The following is a 24,900-nucleotide window of genomic DNA, read 5'->3' on the forward strand; positions in this document are numbered from 1 at the left end:
ACCAAGAGCCTAACAACTGAACAACTCTTGAAAAAAATACAAAGACTTTTGATTGTCTTTATTAAAACTCTCTATATAAAAATTTTCCCAGACCGACCAGCCAGCCCTAGCCGCCTGCACGCCCAACCCCCACCAGTTTAGTCAATAACTCAACTCCCTCGCAACACAATTTCCTTCCCAGTTCACAACATTCATTTTTTAAATTGGAAACAAAAAAAATAATTAAAAGAAACATATACACCGCAAATATAAAGTACATTAACACACAGAAACAGCAAATCCGCCATAAAATGTATCTCACTGTCACGTTCTGACCTTAGTTTGTTTTTATGTCTTCGTGTTAGGTGGGCAGGGCGTGAGTTGGGGTGGGTAGTCTATGTTCTTTTTCTATGTTATATTTCTATGTCTTGGCCGGGTATGGTTCTCAATCAGGGACAGCTGTCTATCGTTGTCTCTGATTGAGAACCATACTTAGGTACTCTTTTCCCCCACCTGTTTTGTGGGAAGTTAACTTTGTCTTTGTTCAGGGCACATAGTCCAAAGCGTCACGGTTTGGTTTTTGTTCTTTGTTTTGTCGGCGTAATTTTTGAATAAAGAGAAAATGTACGCTTACCATGCTTCACCTTGGTCCAGTCCTTCAGCCAGCCGTGACAGAACGTCCCATCACCAACGGACCAAGCAGCATAGTAAGGTGGACTCCTGGACATGGGAGGATGTTCTGGACGGCAAGGGAGTCTACACATGGGAGGAGATCCTGGCGGGAGGCAGCCATGGGAACAGGTGGAGGCAGCTAGGAGAGCAGAGGCAGCCGGAGAAAGGAACCAGCGGTATGTGGGAACACGGCTGGCAAGGAAGCCCGAGAGGCAGCCACCTCATGACGCTGGTTGAGAGAATGCCAAGAGTGTGCAAAGCTGTCATCAAGGCACAGGGTGGCTATTCGAAGAACCACAAATAAAACATTTATTTTGATTTGTTTAACACTTTTTTGGTTAATACATAATCCCATACGTGTTATTTCATAGTTGTGATGTCTTCACTATTATTCTACAATGTAGAAAATAGTAAAAAGAAAGAAAAACCACTGAATGAGTAGGTGTTCTAAAACGTTTTACCGGTTGTGTAAGTATTCAGACCCATTGCTATGAGACCCGAAATTGAGCTCAGGTGCATCCTGTTTCCATTGATCATCCTTGAGATGTTTCTACAACTTGATTGGGGTCAACCTGTGGTAAATTCAGTTGATTGGACATGGTCCCAAAGTTGACAGTGCATGTCAGAGCAAAAAACAAGCCATGAGGTTGAAGGAATTGTCTGTAGACCCCCGAGACAGGATTGTGTCAAGGTACAGATCTGGGGAAGGGTACCAAAAAAATGTCTGCAGCACTGAAGGTCCCCAACAACACAGTGGCCTCCATCATTCTTAGACGGAAGAAGTTTGGATCCACCAAGAGTCTTCCCTGAGCTGGCTGTCCAGCCAAACAGGGAAGAGCAGCCTTTCAGAGTTCCTCTGTAAAGATGGGAGAACCTTCCAGAAGGGCTACCATCTCTGAAGCACGCGACCAATCAGGCTTTTATGGTAGAGTTGCCAGACGGAAGCCACTCCTCAGTAAAAGGCACATGACAGCCCGCTTTTAGTTTGCCAAAAGGAACCTAAAGGAATCCCAGACCATAAGAAACAAGATGTTCTGGTCTGATGAAACCAAGATTGAACTTTTTTCCTGAATGCCAAGCGTCACGTCTGGAGGAAACCTGACATCATCCCTACGGTGAAGCATGGTGATGGCAGTATCATAATGCTGTGTGGATGTTTTTCAGCTGCAGGGACTGGGAGACTAGTCAGGATCGAGGGAAAGATGAACGGAGCAATGTACAGAGAGATCCTTGATGAAAACCTACTCCAGAGCGCTCAGGATCTCAGACAGGGGCAAAGTTTCCCCATCCAACAGCACAACGACCATAAGCACACAGCCAAGACAACGCAGGAGTGGCTTCGGGACAAGTCTCTGAATGTCTTTGAGTGGCCCAGACAGAGCCCGGCCTGACACCCTAGGCCCACTTCAATTTGCTTACCGCTCCAATACATCCACAGATGATGCAATCGCAATGCACGCTGACCTATCCCATCTGGACATGAGGAATACCTATGTAAGAATGCTGTTCATTGACTATAGCTCAGCATTCAACACCATAGTACCCTCCAAGCTCATCATTAATCTTAAGGCCCTGGGTCTGAACACCACCCTGTGCAACTGGGTCCTGGACTTCCTGATGGGCCACCACCAGGTGGTGAAGGTAGGAAAAAAACACCTCCACTTCGCTGATACTCAACACTGGGGCCCCACAAGGATGCGTGCTCAGCCCCCTCCTATACTCCCTCCAACTCAATCATTAAGTTTGCAGACAACACAACAGTAGAAGGCCTGATTACCAACAATGATGAGACAGCCTGCAGGGAGGAGGTTAGGGCCCTGGGAGTGTGGTGCCAGGAAAATAACCTCTCACCCAACATCAACAAAACAAAAGAGTAGATTGTGGACTTCAGGAAAGGGCAGAGGGAGCAGCCCGGTGTCCACATCGATCGGATGGCAGTGGAGAAGGTGGAAAGCTTCAAGTTCCTCAGAGTACATATCACTGACAAACTGAAATGGTCCACCCACACAGATAGTGTGGTGAAGAAGGTACAACAGCATCTCTTCAACCTCAGGAGGCTAAAGAAATTTGGCTTGGCACCTAAAACCCTCACAATCTTCTACAGATGCACAATTGAGAGCATCTTGTCGGGCTGTATCACCGTCTGGTACGGGAACTGCACCGCCCGCAACCGCAGGGCTCTCCAGAGGTCATTGGCAAACTTCCATGATCATTGGCAAACTTCAGACGGGCCTGGCCATGCGCTGGCTTGAGCAGGGGGACCTTGCGTGCGCTGCAGGATTTTAATCCATGAGTTCAAACAGGTGCAGTTAATACAGGTAATGAGTGGAGAACAGGAGGGCTTCTTTAAGAAAAAGTAACAGGTTTGTGAGAGACGGAATTCTTACTGGTTGGTAGGTGATCAAATACTTATGTCATGAAATAAAATGCAAATGAATGACTTAAGAATCATACAATGTCATTTTCTGGATTTTTGTTTTAGATTCCGTCTCTCACAGTTGAAGTGTACCTATGATACAAATTACAGACCTCTACATGCTTTGTAAGTAGGAAAACCTGCAAAATCGTCAGTGTATCAAATACTTGTTCTCCCCACTGTATATGGCAAGCACGTATCAGTTTCGTTTTCCTTTCTGCTAAATGAAAAGCTTTGATTTCACAGGATGTGGGTAGTGTTTCTGAGTGTTATTATCTCAATACTGTTGCCTTCCTTCTCTGCCATTGACTGTAAAATGAGGTAAGAATTTTACAAAAATTATAACATATTTGAATGACATGCACATACATAATCTCTCTCTCTAATGTACTTAATATAACACAATAATAAACAATGTTGTTGTGTTATGAGTGAGAAAGAGAGAGTGGAGTTATGGTGGACTGAACACTTTTCTGCAGAACGTCTCAAGATAAAAGCAGAATATTCCATTTTTGTAAATTTGACTAAATATTAGCACTTCAATCCACCTACTCGTGTGCAATAACCTTCCATCTGGATAACACAAAACAAATTATAAGGCTAGAGAAATGTATCGACCAATATTACCAATATAATCAACACTCAAACATGTTGGAAAGTAAGCATGGTGAAACAATCCCCAAAAGAAAACACAAATCCTTGATAACTATTGTAAAATATCCTGTGTCCATAAAATGTACATAGGTTCAGATCTTTTGTGAAACAGCACAGTTAAAAATATATGGCAAATAAAAATCTAACTGGATGGTCTTCTGAGATAGATCAGAGGGGTTGAGGGTAGATGAAGGAAAAACAAACAAAAGATAACTATTGTAAAATATATTGTGTCCGTAAAGTGTATAAAGTACGTATAAGCTGGAAGTAGAAACCTATGTGTTGTCGTCCATTAGTTTACTCCAATTAGGGGAGAGTGGTAAGGTTAGGGGAAAATAATAAAGAAATATATATTTTTTTTAAAGATATACAGTACCAGTCAAAAGTTTGGACACACCTACTCATTCCAGGGTTTTTCTATTTACTACATCAAACTATAAAATAACACATATGGAATCATGTAGTAACCAAACAGTGTAAAACAATATATATTATATTTGAGATTCTTCAAAGTAGCCACCCTTTGCCTTGATGAGAGCTTTGCACACTCTTGACATTCTCTCAACGAGCATCATGAGGTAGTCACCTGGAATTAATTTCAATTAACAGGTGTGCCTTGTTAATATCTGGAATTTCTTTCTTTCTTAATGCGTTTGAGCCAATCAGTTGTGTTGTAACAAGGTAGGGGTGGTATACAGAAGATAGCCCCATTTGGTAAAATACCAAGTCCATATTATGGCAAGAACTGCAAAAATAAGCAAAGAGAAACGACAGTCCATCATTACCTTAAGACATGAAGGTCAGTCAATACGGACAATTTCAATAATTTCAATAACAATAGTTTCTTCAAGTGCAGTCGAAAAACCATCAAGCGCTATGATGAAACTGTCTCTCATGACGACCGCCACAGGAATGGAAGACTCAGAGTTACCTCTTCTGCAGAGGATATATTCATTAGATTTACCAGCCACAGAAAAAGCAGCCCAAATAAATTCAAGCAACAGACATATCTCAACATTAACTGCCAACAAGTGCTCAGCATATGTGGGAACTCCTTCAAGACTGTTGGAAAAGCATTCCAGATGAAGCTGGTTGAGAGAATGCCAAGAGTGTGCAGTGCTGTCATCAAAGCAAAGGGTGGCTATTTGAAGAACCACAAATATAAAATGTATTTTGATTTGTTTAACACTTTTTTGGTTAATACATAATCCCATACATGTTATTTCATAGTTGTGATGTCTTCACTATTATTCTACAATGTAGAAAAAAGTAAAATAAAGAAAAACTCTTGAATGAGTATGTGTGTCCAAACCTTTGACTGGTACTGTCCATGCTGTTGTGATGATGATGAGGATGATGATGGCTGATAACAACGACAACAATGATGGGCTAATAATAATATTATAATAACAAATACTAATGGGTATTTTTCTTTTTTCTCATAGCGCTTCTGTCACAACAGATATGGAAGTGAAGCTGAAAGCACTTGAGTGTCACTTTACATGGGGAATAGAAAAGGATGACATCAAGGACCGGGACAGCCTCCCTGAAAAACTTCTGGATCGCATCATGAAGTTCAGCACTCTGAACCATGCCATATATTTCAACTTACTAGCCTTTCTGAGCCACCTGGAGGAAAACAATGTTAGTGCTCTTGAGTATCTCCACAAGGCTGAGAGTGCATTGAAGAATAGACAGGATGATACAGAGTTACTGGTAACCTATGCTAACTTTGCATGGGTTCACTATCACTCAGGGAACATGAATGATGTGGATGCCTACATTGGAAAGCTGGAAAACATCAATAAGGGTGTTACGACTGCTATTCAAGGCAGCTTACCTTCAATACATGGTGAGAAGGCTTGGAGTTTTCTAAGGCTTGGGGGGCTATTTTATTTGGGGGCAAAGGAGAGCTTTCAGAAAGCTCTTAAGGAAGAACCAGACAATGCATCCTTCAACGTGGGCTATGCCATGGTCCTGTACAGGTTGGAGGGATTAGCCATGGATGGAACAGAGAGATTGGCGCATACTGAAGGTGCTACTCAGCTAAGGAAAGCCTTATCCTTAGAGCCCGATAACACTGAAATCATGGTCCTACTAGCTGTGCAGCTTCAAAACCAAAGTCGACATGAGTCCATGAAACTCATCAAAGAGGCCCTCAGACTGTCTCCTGACGTGCCTCACGTCACATATTACTTGGCCCAGTATTGCAGGCATGCGGACATCAATGAGACCCTGGAGGTTTTGGAGGAAGCTGTCAAACTGTCTGTAAACTCCCCCTTCATGCATTACCAAATCGGCCTGTGTCACAAACAGCAGTTCCACCAGATGTCTGAGCAGAAGAGGGAAGGGAGATGGGTCAACGCACGCCAGATAAGAGAGAAGATGGAGCTCTGCATCCATCACTTCTCCAGAGCTGTGGAACTGAAGCCATCCAACGTCCAATTCAGGTTGAACCTGGCTGAGGCTTACGGAGACAACTACCAGCTGGAGGAGGCGATGAAGATCTTCACCATCCTGCTGAAAGATGAGTCCCTTAGTGACTCAGACAAGCAGCAATGCCACTCCTGTTTCGGACGGTTTCTGTACTACAAGAAGAAAGACGTGTATGGTGCTGTGACCCAGTTCAAAAAGGCCTACCAGATTCCGATTGAGAGTTGGCACAGAAATAAGGCTAGGAAGATACTGATGCAGATAGCAGAGTGGTGTCAGACTAAAAAGAAGACAGTTGGTGATGCCTCTGAGATTTTGGAATTCCTCGCAATTGAAGACAAAAAAGGCAGGAATGCTGAAGAGCCAAGGAGAGTCGAGGTGCACTCTTCAGACACAGATGACCTTACAGATGCCCTAGGCAAAGGAATGAAACTGATATGATATAGGGGAGACCGGTGATGGTTGTCACAGTGCTAATTACTCCCAATTGAAATGGCGCTGTGTAATAATTGGAAGGTTAAAATGTATGAATTTGAAAGAACTCATCCACCTGGTCAATTTATGTCAACATGACAAAACATTGTGGTGAGATGAATTTGTGTTTTTCATAGGTAAAAGTTTTTTTTAAAAGTATGACATTTTCTTTGTAAATGTTTGAATTATCAGAGTATCCATGAACAAGGATGTTTGTTGAAAAAAGGAAAGGGAGAGATATTTAAATTCCTAGGTCAAGTCATGTGGTAACTAACATCTTAATTAGCATTGGGGGGTGGTGTAGTTGGGGATGGTTGTCACATGGAATACGGGGTTGGTTGTCACTTTCAACATTGCCACCCCCGGTATACAATAAATTGCAAGCTATTTTGTTCTTGTGATATAAAGAGCTCCCTTCGTTGCTTTTCTCTCAAACACACATGTTTTCTGTCACACACCCACACACGCATGTGCAAGCACACACACACACAAATTCACTGAAAATGTCACGTGTTATCCTCACGGCATAAAATGCTGAATTTTGTTAGAAATATTGTTTGATCAAGTAAAGGAATAAGCTACTAGCAAATATTGTGACAACCAACCCCATACTGTGTGACATCCAAACCCGCAATGGGACTGGTTGTCACAAGTGGACAGAGTGTGTTTGATGGCTTTTAACTCCATGTTGGGATAAGATAAGAGGATAAAAACAGGTCCCCATTTCAACCCTTGACCTTGGTCTTTCTCCTAACATCGAAAAGAGTCTTGTAAGATATACTGGTGCTGAGAAATACACATATTGTTACACAACACATGGCTTATTGGAGTACTGCTACATGCATTTTAAATGGTTTTAATCATAAAGTGTAACAGTAACTTCAAGTTGCGTGCATTTTTCTTATGTTCGATTTTTTTGTGTAAAATTCCAACATGTATTTTTTTTAATTAGAATGTATTACTTTAGGAAAACATGTTTTTATGTCTTTGGATGTGTCACCTTTCAGGTAGTTGATTAGATATCTTCACCGACCGTTCAACTGTTGTTGCTCTTGTAACTGGCATTAACATTGTGAAAGAGATAATAAAACATACTGCCATAAACTTGATGATCTTTGAGCTTGTTAACGTGCTTCTTTCTACTTTGCTCCAAAAACCAACCAACCTTGTCAAATAAGACAATAATATTTTGATGTTGTTCACATTTAAAGATACATTCCTTAACTAAATAAAACATATTTCATTACAGATATTAACAAGTGTAGTGATTGGATAGGCTATGTAGGCCTAATGCAATTTCCCTGCGAATTCTTCAAGGCCACGAATAAAAGAAAGCTTGCTTCAGATTAAAAAGTCAAAGTGAGAGATCATGAATCAGTCTCTTAACGTCGTAATATCCTAAGTAGAATGCTGCTGATTTTTCTGCTCTATTTTGACTGAGCATTTGCCACGGATGGAGCCCAAACTTTAAGCACACTGTATGTTTTTACATCTCAATAGCTTTGCCCCTCTACACCAAAACATACTGGGTTGTTTGGTTGACCCAACTGCTGGTTTGCAGGCGATGGGTCACTTAGTTGGGTTGTTCTCTTTAAAAACTGTTGGGTTATTGATGCTGGGTGCTGGGTTGTCGCTGATGGGTTACTGAGATCAGAACACTGGAGGTGTAGTTTATTAGGGGTGTGGCTTTCAGGTAGTTATTTTTAGCCACCAGTGAGAGTAAATGTCATTCCTATTCATCTGTTCTGTTGTATAGTTATCAAATGTTAAGGTCGAACATTGATCATGTTGTAGTTTCAATGACGCTTACAGAAGAGTACGAGTTCCCGAAAGGTTCCTTAACCTGGCTGTGTGTCAGGGGGTCCTCTCCTAGAATTTGTTGAGCATCTAAAGGTAATTTAAAGATTTTTACACAATCCAATATGCTGTCTCCGTTTAGAACAAAAAGTAAGCAAAAATACCCACAGTCATCAAGCTAGGTAAGAGATCATTATTCAAAATGCCTACGTGATTAATAAGACCAAAGGTAATTCAATAATAAATATTGTGTTGCACCTTTGACCAAGAGCCTAACAACTGAACAACTCTTGAAAAAAATACAAAGACTTTTGATTGTCTTTATTAAAACTCTCTATATAAACATTTTCCCAGACCGACCAGCCAGCCCTAGCCGCCTGCACGCCCAACCCCAGCCACCTGCACGCCCAACCCCCACCAGTTTAGTCAATAACTAAACTCCCTCGCAACACAATTTCCTTCCCAGTTCACAACATTCATTTTTTAAATTGGAAACAAAAAAAATCATTAAAAGAAACATATACACCGCAAATATAAAGTACATTAACACACAGAAACAGCAAATCCGCCATAAAATGTATCTCACTGTCACGTTCTGACCTTAGTTTATTTTTATGTCTTCGTGTTAGGTGGGCAGGGCGTGAGTTGGGGTGGGTAGTCTATGTTCTTTTTCTATGTTATATTTCTATGTCTTGGCCGGGTATGGTTCTCAATCAGGGACAGCTGTCTATCGTTGTCTCTGATTGAGAACCATACTTAGGTACTCTTTTCCCCCACCTGTTTTGTGGGAAGTTAACTTTGTCTTTGTTCAGGGCACATAGTCCAAAGCGTCACGGTTTGGTTTTTGTTCTTTGTTTTGTCGGCGTAATTTTTGAATAAAGAGAAAATGTACGCTTACCATGCTTCACCTTGGTCCAGTCCTTCAGCCAGCCGTGACAGAACGTCCCATCACCAACGGACCAAGCAGCATAGTAAGGTGGACTCCTGGACATGGGAGGATGTTCTGGACGGCAAGGGAGTCTACACATGGGAAGAGATCCTGGCGGGAGGCAGCCATGGGAACAGGTGGAGGCAGCTAGGAGAGCAGAGGCAGCCGGAGAAAGGAACCAGCGGTATGTGGGAACACGGCTGGCAAGGAAGCCCGAGAGGCAGCCACCTCATGAAGCTGGTTGAGAGAATGCCAAGAGTGTGTAAAGCTGTCATCAAGGCACAGGGTGGCTATTCGAAGAACCACAAATAAAACATTTATTTTGATTTGTTTAACACTTTTTTGGTTAATACATAATCCCATACGTGTTATTTCATAGTTGTGATGTCTTCACTATTATTCTACAATGTAGAAAATAGTAAAAAGAAAGAAAAACCACTGAATGAGTAGGTGTTCTAAAACGTTTTACCGGTTGTGTAAGTATTCAGACCCATTGCTATGAGACCCGAAATTGAGCTCAGGTGCATCCTGTTTCCATTGATCATCCTTGAGATGTTTCTACAACTTGATTGGGGTCAACCTGTGGTAAATTCAGTTGATTGGACATGGTCCCAAAGTTGACAGTGCATGTCAGAGCAAAAAACAAGCCATGAGGTTGAAGGAATTGTCTGTAGACCCCCGAGACAGGATTGTGTCAAGTTACAGATCTGGGGAAGGGTACCAAAAAAATGTCTGCAGCACTGAAGGTCCCCAACAACACAGTGGCCTCCATCATTCTTAGACGGAAGAAGTTTGGATCCACCAAGAGTCTTCCCTGAGCTGGCTGTCCAGCCAAACAGGGAAGAGCAGCCTTTCAGAGTTCCTCTGTAAAGATGGGAGAACCTTCCAGAAGGGCTACCATCTCTGAAGCACGCGACCAATCAGGCTTTTATGGTAGAGTTGCCAGACGGAAGCCACTCCTCAGTAAAAGGCACATGACAGCCCGCTTTTAGTTTGCCAAAAGGAACCTAAAGGAATCCCAGACCATAAGAAACAAGATGTTCTGGTCTGATGAAACCAAGATTGAACTCTTTTGCCTGAATGCCAAGCGTCACGTCTGGAGGAAACCTGACATCATCCCTACGGTGAAGCATGGTGATGGCAGTATCATAATGCTGTGTGGATGTTTTTCAGCTGCAGGGACTGGGAGACTAGTCAGGATCGAGGGAAAGATGAACGGAGCAATGTACAGAGAGATCCTTGATGAAAACCTACTCCAGAGCGCTCAGGATCTCAGACAGGGGCAAAGTTTCCCCATCCAACAGCACAACGACCATAAGCACACAGCCAAGACAACGCAGGAGTGGCTTCGGGACAAGTCTCTGAATGTCTTTGAGTGGCCCAGACAGAGCCCGGCCTGACACCCTAGGCCCACTTCAATTTGCTTACCGCTCCAATACATCCACAGATGATGCAATCGCAATGCACGCTGACCTATCCCATCTGGACATGAGGAATACCTATGTAAGAATGCTGTTCATTGACTATAGCTCAGCATTCAACACCATAGTACCCTCCAAGCTCATCATTAATCTTAAGGCCCTGGGTCTGAACCCCGCCCAGTGCAACTGGGTCCTGGTCTTCCTGATGGGCCGCCCCCCAGGTGGTGAAGGTAGGAAAAAAACACCTCCACTTTGCTGATACTCAACACTGGGGCCCCACAAGGATGCGTGCTCAGCCCCCTCCTGTACTCGCTCCAACTCAATCATTAAGTTTGCAGACAACACAACAGTAGTAGGCCTGATTACCAACTATGAAGAGACAGCCTACAGGGAAGAGGTGAGAGCCCTGGGAGTGTGGTGCCAGGAAAATAACCTCTCACAAAACAACAACAAAACAAAAGAGTAGATTGTGGACTTCAGGAAACAGCAGAGGGAGCAACCCGTGTCCACATCGATGGGACGGCAGTGGAGAAGGTGGAAAGCTTCAAGTTCCTCAGCGTACATATCACTGACAAACTGAAATGGTCCACCCACACAGAGAGTGTGGTGAAGAAGGCACAACAGCGTCTCTTCAACCTCAGGAGGCTAAAGAAATGTGGCTTGGCACCTAAAACCCTCACACACTTTTACAGATGCACAATTGAGAGCATCTTGTCGGGCTGTATCACCGTCTGGTACGGGAACTGCACTGCCCGCAACTGCAGGGCTCTCCAGAGGGTGGTGCGGTCTACCCAATGCATCACCGGGGGTAAAATACCTGCCCTCCAAGACACCTACAGCACCCGATGTCACAGGAAGGCCAAAAAGATCATCAAGGACAACAACCACCTGAGCCACTGCCTGTTCACTCTGCTATCATCCAGAAGGCAAGGTCAGTACATGTGCATTAAAGCAGGGACCGAGAGACTGAAAAATAGCTTCTATCTCAAGACCATCAGACTGTTAAGGATCTGACAGCAGGGGTTAAATCTGTCGAAACTAGTTCCGACATTAGAATATAAAATGTTTAATTTATCAAACGAAACTATACTACATTTTATCTCTGGGACCCTCGGGATGACAAATCAGAGCAAGATTACCAAATGTAAGTGCATTATTTACCTTCAGAGGTGAATGTATCAACAATATCAACAATATCATGGTATTTTTTCACTGTAAAAGCTACTGTAAATTGGACAGTGCAGTTAGATTAACAGGAATTTAAGCTTTCTTCACATTTAAGACCTGCATATGTCCTGGAAATTTGGCTGTTACTTACAATGTCATTCTAGTCATATTAGCAACAACCATCCATCACTATCACAATAGAGGCTGCTTTAGATTTACTTTAGATTTGTGTGTATTGTTGTGAAATTGTTAGATATTACTGCACTGTTAGAACTAGAAACACAAGCATTTCGCTTTACCTGCAATAACATCTGCTAAACACGTGTGACAAATACAATTTGATTTGGTTTGATTTGACTGACTTGAACTCAGTCTAACATCTCTGGAGAGATCTGAAAATAGCGGAGCAGCAAAGCTCCTCATACAACTTGACAGAGCTTCAGAGGATCTGCAGAGAAGAATGGGAGAAATTCCACAAATACAGGTGTGCCAAGTATGTAGCGTCATACCCAAGAAGACTCGAGGCTGTAATCACTGCCAAAGGTGCTTTAACCAAGTACTCAGTAAAGGGTCCAAATACTTATGTAAATGTTATATTTCCAGAGGGGTGGGGGGGTTTATACTTTTGCAAACATTTCTAAAAACCTGTTTTTGCTTTGTCATTATGGGGCATTGTGTGTAGATTGATGAAGGGGAAAAACAATGTAATTAATTTTAGAACAAGGCTGTAATGTAACAAAATAAGGAAAAGGGGAAGGGGTCTGAATACTTTCTGAATGCACTGTTAAATGCCTCCAGTATCAATATTTCCAAGAAAACAAAAACAGGGAGAAAAGAGAATATGTAGACATGCTGAGATGAAAGAACATACTCTTTTCCAGAATTCATTCAGCCTTCATGAGACCATAACATGTGCAAATATGTCCCCTTTTGTGTTTTACACCTCCAGCAGAGGTATTGCATTTCTGAATGCGTGATATTCAGTTTGACTGACATATAGTATGTTCTATGGATGGCCTTAAACTGCAGTAATTTACGTCTGAGATTATATTAACATGACTGAGCATTAATTCAAATATGTATCCATTCATCATCATCATCATCAATAGCTTCTACCAGGTCTTCCTCACATTTTTGTTTTACATGTTAAGTGTTATTCTGGAAAAGCCTCTATCAACCATTGATACAGTTTGGAAATCAACTTGAGGTTTGGCAGACTGCCTTAAAATAGCATCAGGCTTGTCCAGTGTTTGCTGCACAGAGTGAATAAAGTGAAGTATCTGCTGGTCTTCCCTGGCTGCCTGACCCTGCTGAGACCCCAGTCACCATCTGATCCTCCTAAAATGACAAATAATTACCTTGGAGTACATTTATACATTATATTATCCAAGAATACAATCAATGGTTCAATAATTGAAATGACCATTACTTCCAGATCCCAGACTGTAGCTTTAAGCTTAAACTGCTGTCCTGTAACTACCTATCAACACAAGATGGAACATTGTATCATTCAATGGTATTGTTAATATATTGCAAAATTCACCTGAGCTCCGTAGACTGATCTTCCCTGGCTGTCTGACCCTGCTGTCACCATCTAATCGTGCTAAGACATGATGAGCATAGTGTTGTGTACTGACTGCACTAGAGGACTGCATTCCTGCGGCGAGCCTGCGGGACCTGCAGGTCCTGACAGAGATCATTGTGGCGCAGTGGGCGGGAGCTGGCATTCAGACAGACAACTTCGGGAGGAAACTAGTTTTGTTGTCCCATCGATTATTTGGAAACGGTTCTCTTTCTGCATTGTATGCATTAGCCTACCTATTGTATTAAAAGCACATATTTTTTGCTGCATCAACTTCAGTAGCCTACTACTCCTAGCTAGGCATGAGAGTTCAAGTGCGCCTAGTATGTGTGGTCTCATTGATATAGAGTAGGCTGCCTACATGTGCGGAGAATCATGTGGCAGTTAACTTGAATATGAAATTAATTCAAATGTTATTCGACTGTAGTTTATTACAGTGTCTGTAAATAAATATTGATCATGGAAAGTGGAGGGCGCTCAACCATGTGCAATGAAAAAATGTAATCATCCTTGAAAAGGAAAGGGCTCAAAGCGCACATCGGTTAGGCTACTATGGTGAGTGATCGTTGCGCCTTTTCATTTTCTATAAGTATTGATTACTCATTTATTTGTCTCTGCCTGCAAATCGTCCTCCTAAAAGGTAGACTATTACCTATAGGACTATGAAAAACGTAGCAGGTGTCGTTGTCATCATTCTTGCTGCTTCCAGTTCACGAGAACAGGTGCACGTGTGGCCTCTATTAAATACAGTAGGCTATAGCCTATGCATATGCGAAGAAGCACGGGGCAGTTATCTTTCCAGGGAAATGTACTGCCTAAATAGGCCTATGATTAGCCTATAGTTTACTACATTGCCTAGAAATAGGCCTAAATATTGGTCACCCATTATTTCTCTGTCCAAAAATCCTCCCTCTGGTAAAGGGTATAGCTCAAGAGAAAGTGCAATCTTTTTCTACAAAATGCATGCTGTGTGTTCACAATACATTTGACATGATATTGATTCCATACTGTTCTTGCAGTAGCGGGCGGGAGTCAGTCTGACAGAAATCCAACAGGGAAGAACTGGAGAGGGATGAAGAAATTGGTCCTGCGCAGACTTTTACAATGCACCATGAGAGTGAAGCCTGTAACATTAGAGCTGTTTATATTCTCTATTTCACATTTATTTAACCAGGTAGGCCAGTTGAGAACAAGTTCCCATTTACAACTGTGACCTGGCCAAGATAAAGCAAAGCAGTGCGACACAAACAACAACACAGAGTTACACATGGAATAAACAAACATACAGTCAATAAGACAACAGAAAAGTCTATATACAGTGTGTGCAAATGAGGTAAAATTAGGGAGGTACGGCAATAAATAGGCAGTACTGGCGAAATCATTACAATTTAGCAATTAAACACTGGAGTGTACTGATGTGCAAGTTGAGATACTAGGGTGCAAAGGAGCAAAAAATAAATAAATAACAATATGGGGATGAGGTAGTAGGATGGGCTATTTACAGATGGGCTATGTACAGGTGCAATGATCTGTAAGCTGCTCTGATAGCTGATGTTTAAAGTTAGTGAGGGAGATATGAGTCTCCAGCTTCAGTGATTGTTGCAATTCGTTCCAGTCATTGGCAGCAGAGAACTGGAAGGAAAGGCGGCCAAAAGAGGAATTGGCTTTGGGGGTGACCAGTGAAATATATCTGCTGTAGCGCGTGTTACTGGTGGGTGCTGCTATGGTGACCAGTGAGCTGAGATAAGGCGGGGCTTTACCTAGCAAAGACTTATAGATGACCTGGCGCCAGTGGGTTTGACGAGGAATATGAAGCGAGGGCCAGCCAACGAGAGCATACAGGTCGCAGTATATGGGGCTTTGGTTACGAAACTGATGGCACTGTGATAGACTGCATCCAATTAATGTGTCAGTGTGAAAAGTAGAGAATTAGCTAGGGAAACTGACAGATCAATAACCTTATTGACTAATACAACTCACATTGCACTGAAAAAACGTCACATAATCAATCTTAAATCGTTTGGCTGATGGTTTCATGTTTGATTCAGGCTTAGTGTGATTGAGGCAAAAATAATAGCTAATGTCAGCCAACTTTTGGCCAGCTCTCTCTCTAAAGTACATCAACTGGTAAAAGCTTGCCAAGATCATTTACTTCTGAAACGGGACAAAACAAAGGATACAAGACAGTTTCTGCTCTGCTTCCTTTTACAACAGGGTTATTCACACAACCCAACTGGCTGGGTCAAAATTACTCAGCGTGTGTTCTGTCCAATATATACCCAGCGCTGGGTTACCAAATAAACCAAATTGGGTTGTTTTGAACCCAGCATTTTGTTTGAGTGTAACGTTAGCTTCAAATCGCCATTTCTTGGTTAAAACGAGTCATGAAAAAAAGATGCATGCCGTTGGGATGGTGCGTGCACATCCTGGATACATTTGGATTCAGTTGTTGATGATACTGTTGTCCTTCATTCACAGCTTGTTGGCAGAATGGACATATATGGCAAGCAAGTACCTGTATCAGTTTCGTTTTCGTTTCTGCTAAATATAACTCTTTGATATACCTGGAAGTAGGTAGTGTCTCTGATTTTTATCATCTCGTACTGTAGCCTGCCTTATCTGCCACCGACTGTAAAATGAGGTAAGATTCTTGCAGAAATGATAACGTAATTGAATGACATGCACATACATAATCTCTCTCTCTAATGTACTTAATATAACACAATAATAAACCATGTTGTTGTGTTAGGAGAGAGCAAGAGAGAGAGAGGTCAATGCGGACTGAACACAGCGCTGCAGAACCACTCAAGATAAAAACGGACTATTTAATATCTGGAAAATGTACTAAATATTAGCACTTCACTCCATCTACTCGTGTGCAATAACCTTCAATCTGGATAACACAAAACGAATTACAAGACTAGAGAAATGTGTCGACCAATATTATCAATGCAATCAACACCCTAACATGTTGGAAAGTAAGTAAGAAACAAACAGTCAATACGATTCAAACGGACGTTAAAGAACTTCAAAAGGAGAACATATTTCTGAGAGAAGCCTTACTTGAAATACAGACTAGGTGTATGAGAGAAAGTCTGCTACTTAATGTTATCCAAGAAAAAGAGGATGAAGATCCTGAAAGTGTGGTGAAATAATTATTTCTTACACTGCTACTGATCCAAGGCGATACTGTCGACAAAATCAAACTCGAACGTGTACAGTTTCGGACAGAGATATGAGCGCACAATCACTACCAGATTTTCATTCTTTAAGGATGAAATAATGGTTAAAAGCCTGGGTAAAATACTCGCTGGCACGAAAATAGGCATGAATGATCAGTTCCCGAAAGAAATTGTAGAACGGTGTAATAATTACAAGGAAAATGTTGTCAAATAATTAGTATTCGACGTTATATCTATAGTATTTATAAATATATAAGACAGCATGAGAAGAAAGCATCATTATTGAAATAATACATCTTCAAATATCAGGAACTGGAACACAAAAGTACTGAAAAACCTGAAATTAGGTAGGAATCAACATGGTATGGACAAAACACAGCAAACAGAAGACATAGGAGGCACAGTATGTGGGTATGTGCTGGTATATTGGTTGCAAATGCCATAGCCCATGTGTGTCTGCGAGCAGGAGTTGTGACAGAGAGAGCTTTCAATTTTGTGCAGATATGAGATATAGATGTTAAATAAATTATAAATATAGTTTATTTATTGTCCTATCATGATGGAACGGTCCCCAACCCTCAACACCCATCTGAGTGACCCATACAGTAAGGAGAAGTCCTTATCTGTTTTATAGGCTTACTGCAAGTAGCCTATACGCAGCCAAGACATAAAGATAAATATGGTCAGAGACCAACTAGAGCAGCACTGCCCCCTCAAAATTCTGAGCCTGCCTGGCAGGGTTGGTCCTACAAAGCCAAAGCTAGAAATCCAGGGCTTAAAAACAAAGGTGTCATTGTACGCTGATGATTCATGTTTTCTTTAAATCCACAATTTGTATCCCTGCACAGCCTCATAGAGGATCTAGATACTTTTTCTAACCTCTCTGGATTACAAACAAATTATGTGTACTATATTACATAAGGGATCACAAAATAATACAACTTTTACATTACCGTGTAGTATAAAATGGTCATACACTGCTCCAGAGTGGCGCAGCGGTCTAAGGCACTGCATCTCAGTGCTAGAGGCGTCACTACAGACCCTGGTTCGATTCCAGGCTGTATAACAACAGACCGTGATTGGGAATCCCATAGGGTGGTGCACAATTGGCCCAGCGTCGCCCGGGTTAGTGTTTGCCCGGGGTAGGCTGTCATTGTAAATAAGAATTTGTTCTTAACTGACTTGCCTAGTTAAATAAAGGATAAATAAAAATAAAATGTGGACAAACGCGGTATTCATATCCTGAAAGAAATAAATGATCTCCCTACAGTACATTTTCATATAATGTTAGAAAAAACAGATAAGATCTTGCTACCATGGAAAGGAAAATACCTGTCTATTTTTATGAAAAATCACCCTGATTAACTCTTTAGTCATATCCCGGTTTACCGATTTGCTTATAGCCTTGCCTATCACGTTTTAGGGAAGACCCAGATACAGACAGTGCCGAAGTAACAAAGGTTTATTACTAGAACAGGGGGCAGGCAAAACAACAGGTCAAGGGCAGGCAGAGGTCAGTAATCCAGATCAGAGTCCAAAAGGTACAGAACGGGCAGACAGTCTCAGAGTCAGAGCAGGCAGAATGGTAAAACCGGGAAACAGGAACTAGATCCAGACAGGAGTAAGGGGGAAACCGCTGGTAGGCTTGACGAACAAAGCAAACTGGCAACAGTTTGGGGGGTAAGAGTAGGTGAAGGATGGGGTTCAAAACAAACAAAAGATAACTGTGGTAAAATACATTGTGTCCGAAAAATGTATATAGTATGTATAAGCTGGAAATAGAAGCTTAAGTGTTGTTGGCCATTAGTTTACTCCAATTAGGGGAGGGGTGGTAGGTTTGGAGGGAAATAATGAAGAAACCCCCCCCCCTCCATGCTTTACGGTGGGAACCACACATGGAGATCATCTGTTCACCTTTTGCGTCTCACAAAGTCACGGCGGTTGGAACCAAAAATCTCACATTTGGATTCATCAGACCAAGGGACAGATTTCCACTAGTCTAATGTCCATTGCTCATGTTTCTTGGCCCAAGCAAGTCTCTTATTATTATTAGTTTATTTTATTAGTGGTTTCTATACAGCAATTAGACCATGAAGGCCTGATTCACGCAGTCTCCTCTGAACAGTTGATGTTGCGATGTGTCTGTTACTTATTTGGGCTGCAATCTGAGGTGCAGTTAACTTTAATAAACATATTCTCTGCAGCAGAGGTAACTCTGGGTCTTCCATTCCTGTGGCGGTCGTCATGAGTGCCAGTTTCATCATAGTGCTTGATGGTTTTTCGACTGCACTTGAAGAAACTTCTTGAAATGTTTTGTATCGACTGACCTTCATGTCTGAAGGTAATGATGTACTGTCATTTCTCTTTGCTTATTTGAGCTTTTGATTAAAAAAATATATATATTTTAGCTTTAACCAAATAGGGCTATCTTCTGTATACCACCCCTACCTTGTAACAACACAACTGATTGGCTCAAAAGCATTAAGAAGGAAAGAAATTCCACAAGTTAACTTTTTAATTAACACGTGGTAATTGAAATGCATTCCTGGTGACTACCTCATGAAGCTGGTTGAGAGAATGCCAAGCGTGTGCAAAGCTGTCATGAAGGCAAAGGGTGACTACTTTGCAGAATCTCAAATATAAAATATATTTTGATTTGTTTAAAACTTTTTTGGTTACTACATGATTCCATTTGTGTTATTTCATAGTTGTGATGTCTTCACTATTATTCTACAATGTAGAAAAAAGTAAAATAATGAAAAACCCTTGAATGAGTATGTGTGTCCAAACCTTTGACTGGTACTGTCCATGCTGTTGTGATGATGATGAGGATGATGATGGCTGATAACAACGACAACAATGATGGGCTAATAATAATATTATAATAACAAATACTAATGGGTATTTTTCTTTTTTCTCATAGCGCTTCTGTCACAACAGATATGGAAGTGAAGCTGAAAGCACTTGAGTGTCACTTTACATGGGGAATAGAAAAGGATGACATCAAGGACCGGGACAGCCTCCCTGAAAAACTTCTGGATCGCATCATGAAGTTCAGCAGTCCGAACCATGCCACATATTTCAACTTACTAGCCTTTCTGAGCCACCTGGAGGAAAACAATGTTAGTGCTCTTGAGTATCTCCACAAGGCTGAGAGTGCATTGAAGAATAGACAGGATGATACAGAGTTACTGGTAACCTATGCTAACTTTGCATGGGTTCACTATCACTCAGGGAACATGAATGATGTGGATGCCTACATTGGAAAGCTGGAAAACATCAATAAGGGTGTTACGACTGCTATTCAAGGCAGCTTACCTTCAATACATGGTGAGAAGGCTTGGAGTTTTCTAAGGCTTGGGGGGCTATTTTATTTGGGGGCAAAGGAGAGCTTTCAGAAAGCTCTTAAGGAAGAACCAGACAATGCATCCTTCAACGTGGGCTATGCCATGGTCCTGTACAGGTTGGAAGCGTTAGCCAGGAAAGGAAATGTGAGGTTGGCGCATACTGAAGGTGCTACTCAGCTAAGGAAAGCCTTATCCTTAGAGCCCGATAACACTGAAATCATGGTCCTGCTAGCCCTGCAGCTTCAAAAGCAAAGTAGACATGAGTCCATGAAACTCATCAAAGAGGCCCTCAGACTGTCTCCTGACGTACCTCTTGTCATTCGTTACGTGGTTGAGTTTTTCAGTCACGAGGGCATCAATGAGAGGTTCTGAAGAAAGCTGTGAAACTGTCTCCACACTCCTCCTTCATGCATTACCATATCGGCTGGTGTCACAAAAGTCAGTTCAACCAGATGTCTGAGCAGAAGAGGAAAGGGAGATGGGTCAACGCACGCCAGATAAGAGAGAAGATGGAGCTCTGCATCCATCACTTCTCCAGAGCTGTGAAACTGAAGCCATCCAACGTCCAATTCAGGTTGAACCTGGCTGAGGCTTACGGAGACAACTACCAGCTGGAGGAGGCGATGAAGATCTTCACCAACCTGCTGAAAGATGAGTCCCTTAGTGACTCAGACAAGCAGCAATGCTACTCCGGTTTCGGCCTGTTTCTGTTCTTCAAGAAGAAAGACGTGTATGGTGCTGTGACCCAGTTCAAAAAGGCCTACCAGATTCCGATTGAGAGTTGGGACAGGAATAAGGCTAGGATGAGGCTGAAGCAGATCGCTAACCAGAAGAGAGTTGGTGAGGCCTCTGAGATTTTGGAATTCCTCGCCACTGAAGACAAAAAAGGCAGGAATGCTGAAGAGCCAAGGAGAGTCGAGGTGCACTCTTCAGACACAGATGACCTTACAGATGCCCTAGGCAAAGGAATGAAACTGAAATGATATAGGGGAGACCGGTGATGGTTGTCACAGTGCTAATTACTCCCAATTGAAATGGCGCTGTGTAATAATTGGAAGGTTATGTTTGTGAATTATTTGAAATAACAATCCATTTCAGAATGACAAAACATTGGGCTGAGCGGAATTTTGTTTTTTTTTCTTAGTTAAAAGTAAAAAAATATATTAAAAAAAAATCTTTGTAAATGTTTGATATATCGGAGTATCCATGAACAATGTTTGTTGAAAAGAGGAAAGAGAGAAATATATATTTCAAACCAATTCCTAGGTCAAGCTAACTAGCATCTTAATTAGCATTGGGAGGATCTTTGGGGATGGTTGTCACATGGAATACGGGGTTGGTTGTCACTTTCAACATTGCAACTGCCAGTATACAATAAATGTCACGCCCTAACCTTAGAGCTTTTTATGTCTCTATTTTGGTTTGGTCAGGGTGTGATTTGGGTGGGCATTCTATGTCCTTTTTCTATGTTCTTGTATTTCTTTGTTTTGGCCGGGTATGGTTCCCAATCAGGGACAGCTGTCTATCATTGTCTCTGATTGGGAACCATACTTAGGTAGCTTTTTCCCACAGGGTTTTTGTGGGTAGTTCATTTCTGTTTAGTGTTTTCACCTTACAGGACTGTTTCAGTTATTCTCTTGTTTATTTTTGTTATAGTGTTCAGTTTTAATAAAACAAGCATGAACACTTACCACGCCGCTCTTTGGTCCGATGATTCCTCTTCTTCAGACGACGAATACCGTTACAATAAATCCCAAGCTATTTTGTTCCCGTGATATAAAGAGCTCCCTTCTTTGCCTTTCTCTCACATATGTTTTCTGTCACACACCAACACGTGCGCACACACACACACACGCATGTGCAAGCACGCATGCACATAAAAATCCACTATAAATGTCATATGTTACCCTCACGGCATAAAAGGCTGAATTTTGTTAGGAATATCGCTCAATCAAAGAAAGGAATAAGCTACTAGCAAACATTGTGACAACGAACCCCATGCTGTAGGACATCCAACGGGGCTGGTTGTCACAAGTGGACAGAGTGTGTTTGAGGGCTTATAACTCCATGTTGGGATAAGATAAGAGAATGAAAAGGGTCCCCATTTCAACCAGTGGTGTTAAAGTACTTAAGTAAAAATATACTACCGGTCAAAAGTTTTAGAACACCTACTCATTCAAGGGAATAATAGTGATGACATCAAAGCTATGAAATAACACATATGGAATCAAGTAGGAACCAAAAATGTGTTTTTGGATGCTACATGATTCCAAATGTGTTGTTTCATAGTTTTCATGTCTTCACTATTATTCTACAATGTAGAATATAGTAAAAATAAAGAAAAACCCTTGAATGAGTAGGCGTTCTAAAACTTTTGACCGGTAGTGTACTTCAATGTAGTATTTCATTTGTTTTTTGGAGTATCTGTATTTTACTTTACTATTCATTTTTTTGTCAACTTTTACTTTTTCTTCACTACATTCCTACAGAATTTGTTTGACTTTTTACCCCATACATTTTCCCTGACACCCAAAAGTACACGTTACATTTTGAATGCTGATCCAATTTGCACACTTATCAAGAGAACACATGGCCATCACCACTGCCTCTGATCTGGCGGATTCACTCAAAACAAATGCATCATTTGTAAATGGTGTCTGAATGTTGGAGTGTGCCCCTGGCTATCTGTACATTTTAAAAACAAGAAAATTGTGGCATCTGCTTTGCTTAATATAAAGAATTTGAAATGATGTATACATTCACTTTTGATACTTAAAGTATATTTAGAACCAAATACTTTGACTTTTACTCAAGTAGTATTTTACTGGGTGACTTACATTTTTTCTTGAGTAACTTTCTATTAATGTATAGATACTTTTACTCAAGTATCACAATTGGGTACTTTTTCCACCACTGATTTCAACCCTTGACCTTGTTCTTTCTCCTAACATCAAAACGAGTCTTGTAAGATATACTGGTGCTGAGAAATACACACAAGAGTAAAAAGTGTGACAACCAACTACCCCTATCTTACTGTTACACAGTGCATGGCTTATAGGAATACTGTTACATGCATTTGAATGGTCTTAATTGTAAAGTGTAACATTAACTTCAAGTTGCGTGCATGTTTCTTATGTTCATTTTTTATATTTTTTATTGCAACAACAACAAAAAATGAATTAGAATGTATTACTTTAGGAAAACATGTTTTTATGTCTTTGGATGTGTCACCTTTCAGGTAGTTGATTAGATATCTTCACCGACCGTTCAACTGTTGTTGCTCTTGTAACTGGCATTAACATTGTGAAAGAGATAATAAAACATACCGCCATAAACTTGATGATCTTTGAGCTTGTTAACGTGCTTCTTTCTACTTTGCTCCAAAAACCAACATAAAGGCCAAATATTAAATCTTCTTATTGTTCCCTCTAAGTATTTCCATGCTGGCACTTTGCCAGACATTTGTAGGGAGTCACCTTTCATTTAGTCGAAAAGGTACAGTAAGACAATAATATTTTGACATTGTTCACATTTAAAGATACATTTCTTAACTAAATAAAACATATTTCATGACAGATATTAGTACGTGTAGTGAGTAGGCTGTGTCACGGCCCTTCCTCTGCATTGCAGGGGCGGTTCCTCCTGCAGGCAGAGGAGGGTCGTTAGTGACTGGAGCCACCTGGGCTCAGGGTATTTAAACTGCTTCACTAACCACTCTTGTCTCTCTCTCTGCTCCTCCAGGTATGATCCTGTTTTGTTTGTTCCTTTGTAGTTTTACAAGTTTTCACTCAGTCATATTCACACACACAGATTCACACATCCATGCACTTTACATACACCATACATACACCCTTTACATACACCCTATGATACTTTCACACCTCATTCCTTTTTCATTGTTTAAAGTTAATAGTTTTTGGTTTATAATGAACCTTTTTGATTGGCCTATACCTGTTGTTCGTGTCCCCTCATTTTTGTCACAGGCTATGAGCCGGCCTGTGACAGCTGTATATAAAGGGGTAGGCCATGGCTCTGGTGACAGATATTGTAGTGCTGACTATCACCATCTGAAGACAGATTATTCAAATTACTCCATTTATTTTAGATTTGGGTTTGAAAATACTGTTGGGATATAACCAACTGGCTGAAAATGCCCCTACTTGCATGTTGTATGTAGGCCATAAAGCAACTTCCGATGATGTTCACTGTCCTGTTAGAGGATGATTCCCGCAGTGACTCAGAAAAGCAGCGCTGCTACTCTGGCTTCGGCCCGTTTTTGTTCTACAAGAAGAAACACCAGGATGGCGCTGTGACATACTTCAAAAAGGCCTACCAGATTCAGACAGAGTTGGGACAGGAAGCAGGCTAGGAAGAGGATGAAGCGGATCACAGGGATCTGCCACCAAGACTCTCTTCTTGGTGTACTCAAGAAGAGAGTGTGCGAAGCCTTTGAGATTTTGGCATTCCTCGTCACTGAAGACAAAGAGGAAGGCTGAGGAGTACACCAGGAGAGCTAAGATTCACTCTGCAAGCCACTTTACCCCTACCTACATGTACAAATTACTTTGACTAACCTGTACCCCTGCACATTGACTCTGTACCGGTACCCCCTGTATATATCCTCGTTGTTGTTATTTTATTGTGTTGCTTTTTATTTTATTTCATATTTTTTACTTTATTTTATTTAGTAAATATTTTCTGAACTCTATCTGTTGAACTGCATTGTTGGTTAAGGGTTTTTTTTACGGATTTGTAACTAAGCTATTCCCGGTAAGGAATAGCTTACTGTAACACAACACAACAACACAACATGTGTTACATTGAAATACTGCTGTATGCATTTAAATG

At 41.3% G+C, this 24,900-nt stretch overlaps 1 protein-coding gene and 1 pseudogene across 1 annotated transcript; both read left to right on the top strand.

Annotated features, from left to right (window-relative positions):
- Positions 1-3,212: 3,212 nt before the first annotated feature.
- LOC110491392 (interferon-induced protein with tetratricopeptide repeats 5-like) lies at positions 3,213-7,737 on the top strand. The gene is made up of 2 exons (XM_021564801.2): positions 3,213-3,388; positions 5,167-7,737. Exons 1-2 carry the CDS (start codon positions 3,315-3,317, stop codon positions 6,593-6,595), a joined length of 1,503 nt encoding a protein of 500 aa, XP_021420476.2. The 5' UTR covers positions 3,213-3,314; the 3' UTR covers positions 6,596-7,737.
- An 8,135-nt stretch (positions 7,738-15,872) lies between these two features.
- On the top strand, positions 15,873-21,542 carry LOC110491393 (annotated as a pseudogene).
- The last annotated feature ends 3,358 nt before the right edge of the window (positions 21,543-24,900 follow it).

The sequence above is a fragment of the Oncorhynchus mykiss genome, chromosome 16 (assembly GCF_013265735.2).
Source record: "Oncorhynchus mykiss isolate Arlee chromosome 16, USDA_OmykA_1.1, whole genome shotgun sequence".
NCBI classification, from domain to species: Eukaryota; Metazoa; Chordata; class Actinopteri; order Salmoniformes; family Salmonidae; genus Oncorhynchus; species Oncorhynchus mykiss.

What these genes read in the sequence shown, in the direction of transcription:
- LOC110491392 (XM_021564801.2), top strand. Translation starts at nt 3,315, where the DNA reads ATGTGGGTAGTGTTTCTGAGTGTTATTATCTCAATACTGTTGCCTTCC. An exon ending in GCCATTGACTGTAAAATGAG is followed by an intron (nt 3,389 to 5,166) that starts GTAAGAATTTTA and finishes TTTTTCTCATAG; the next exon opens with CGCTTCTGTCACAACAGATA.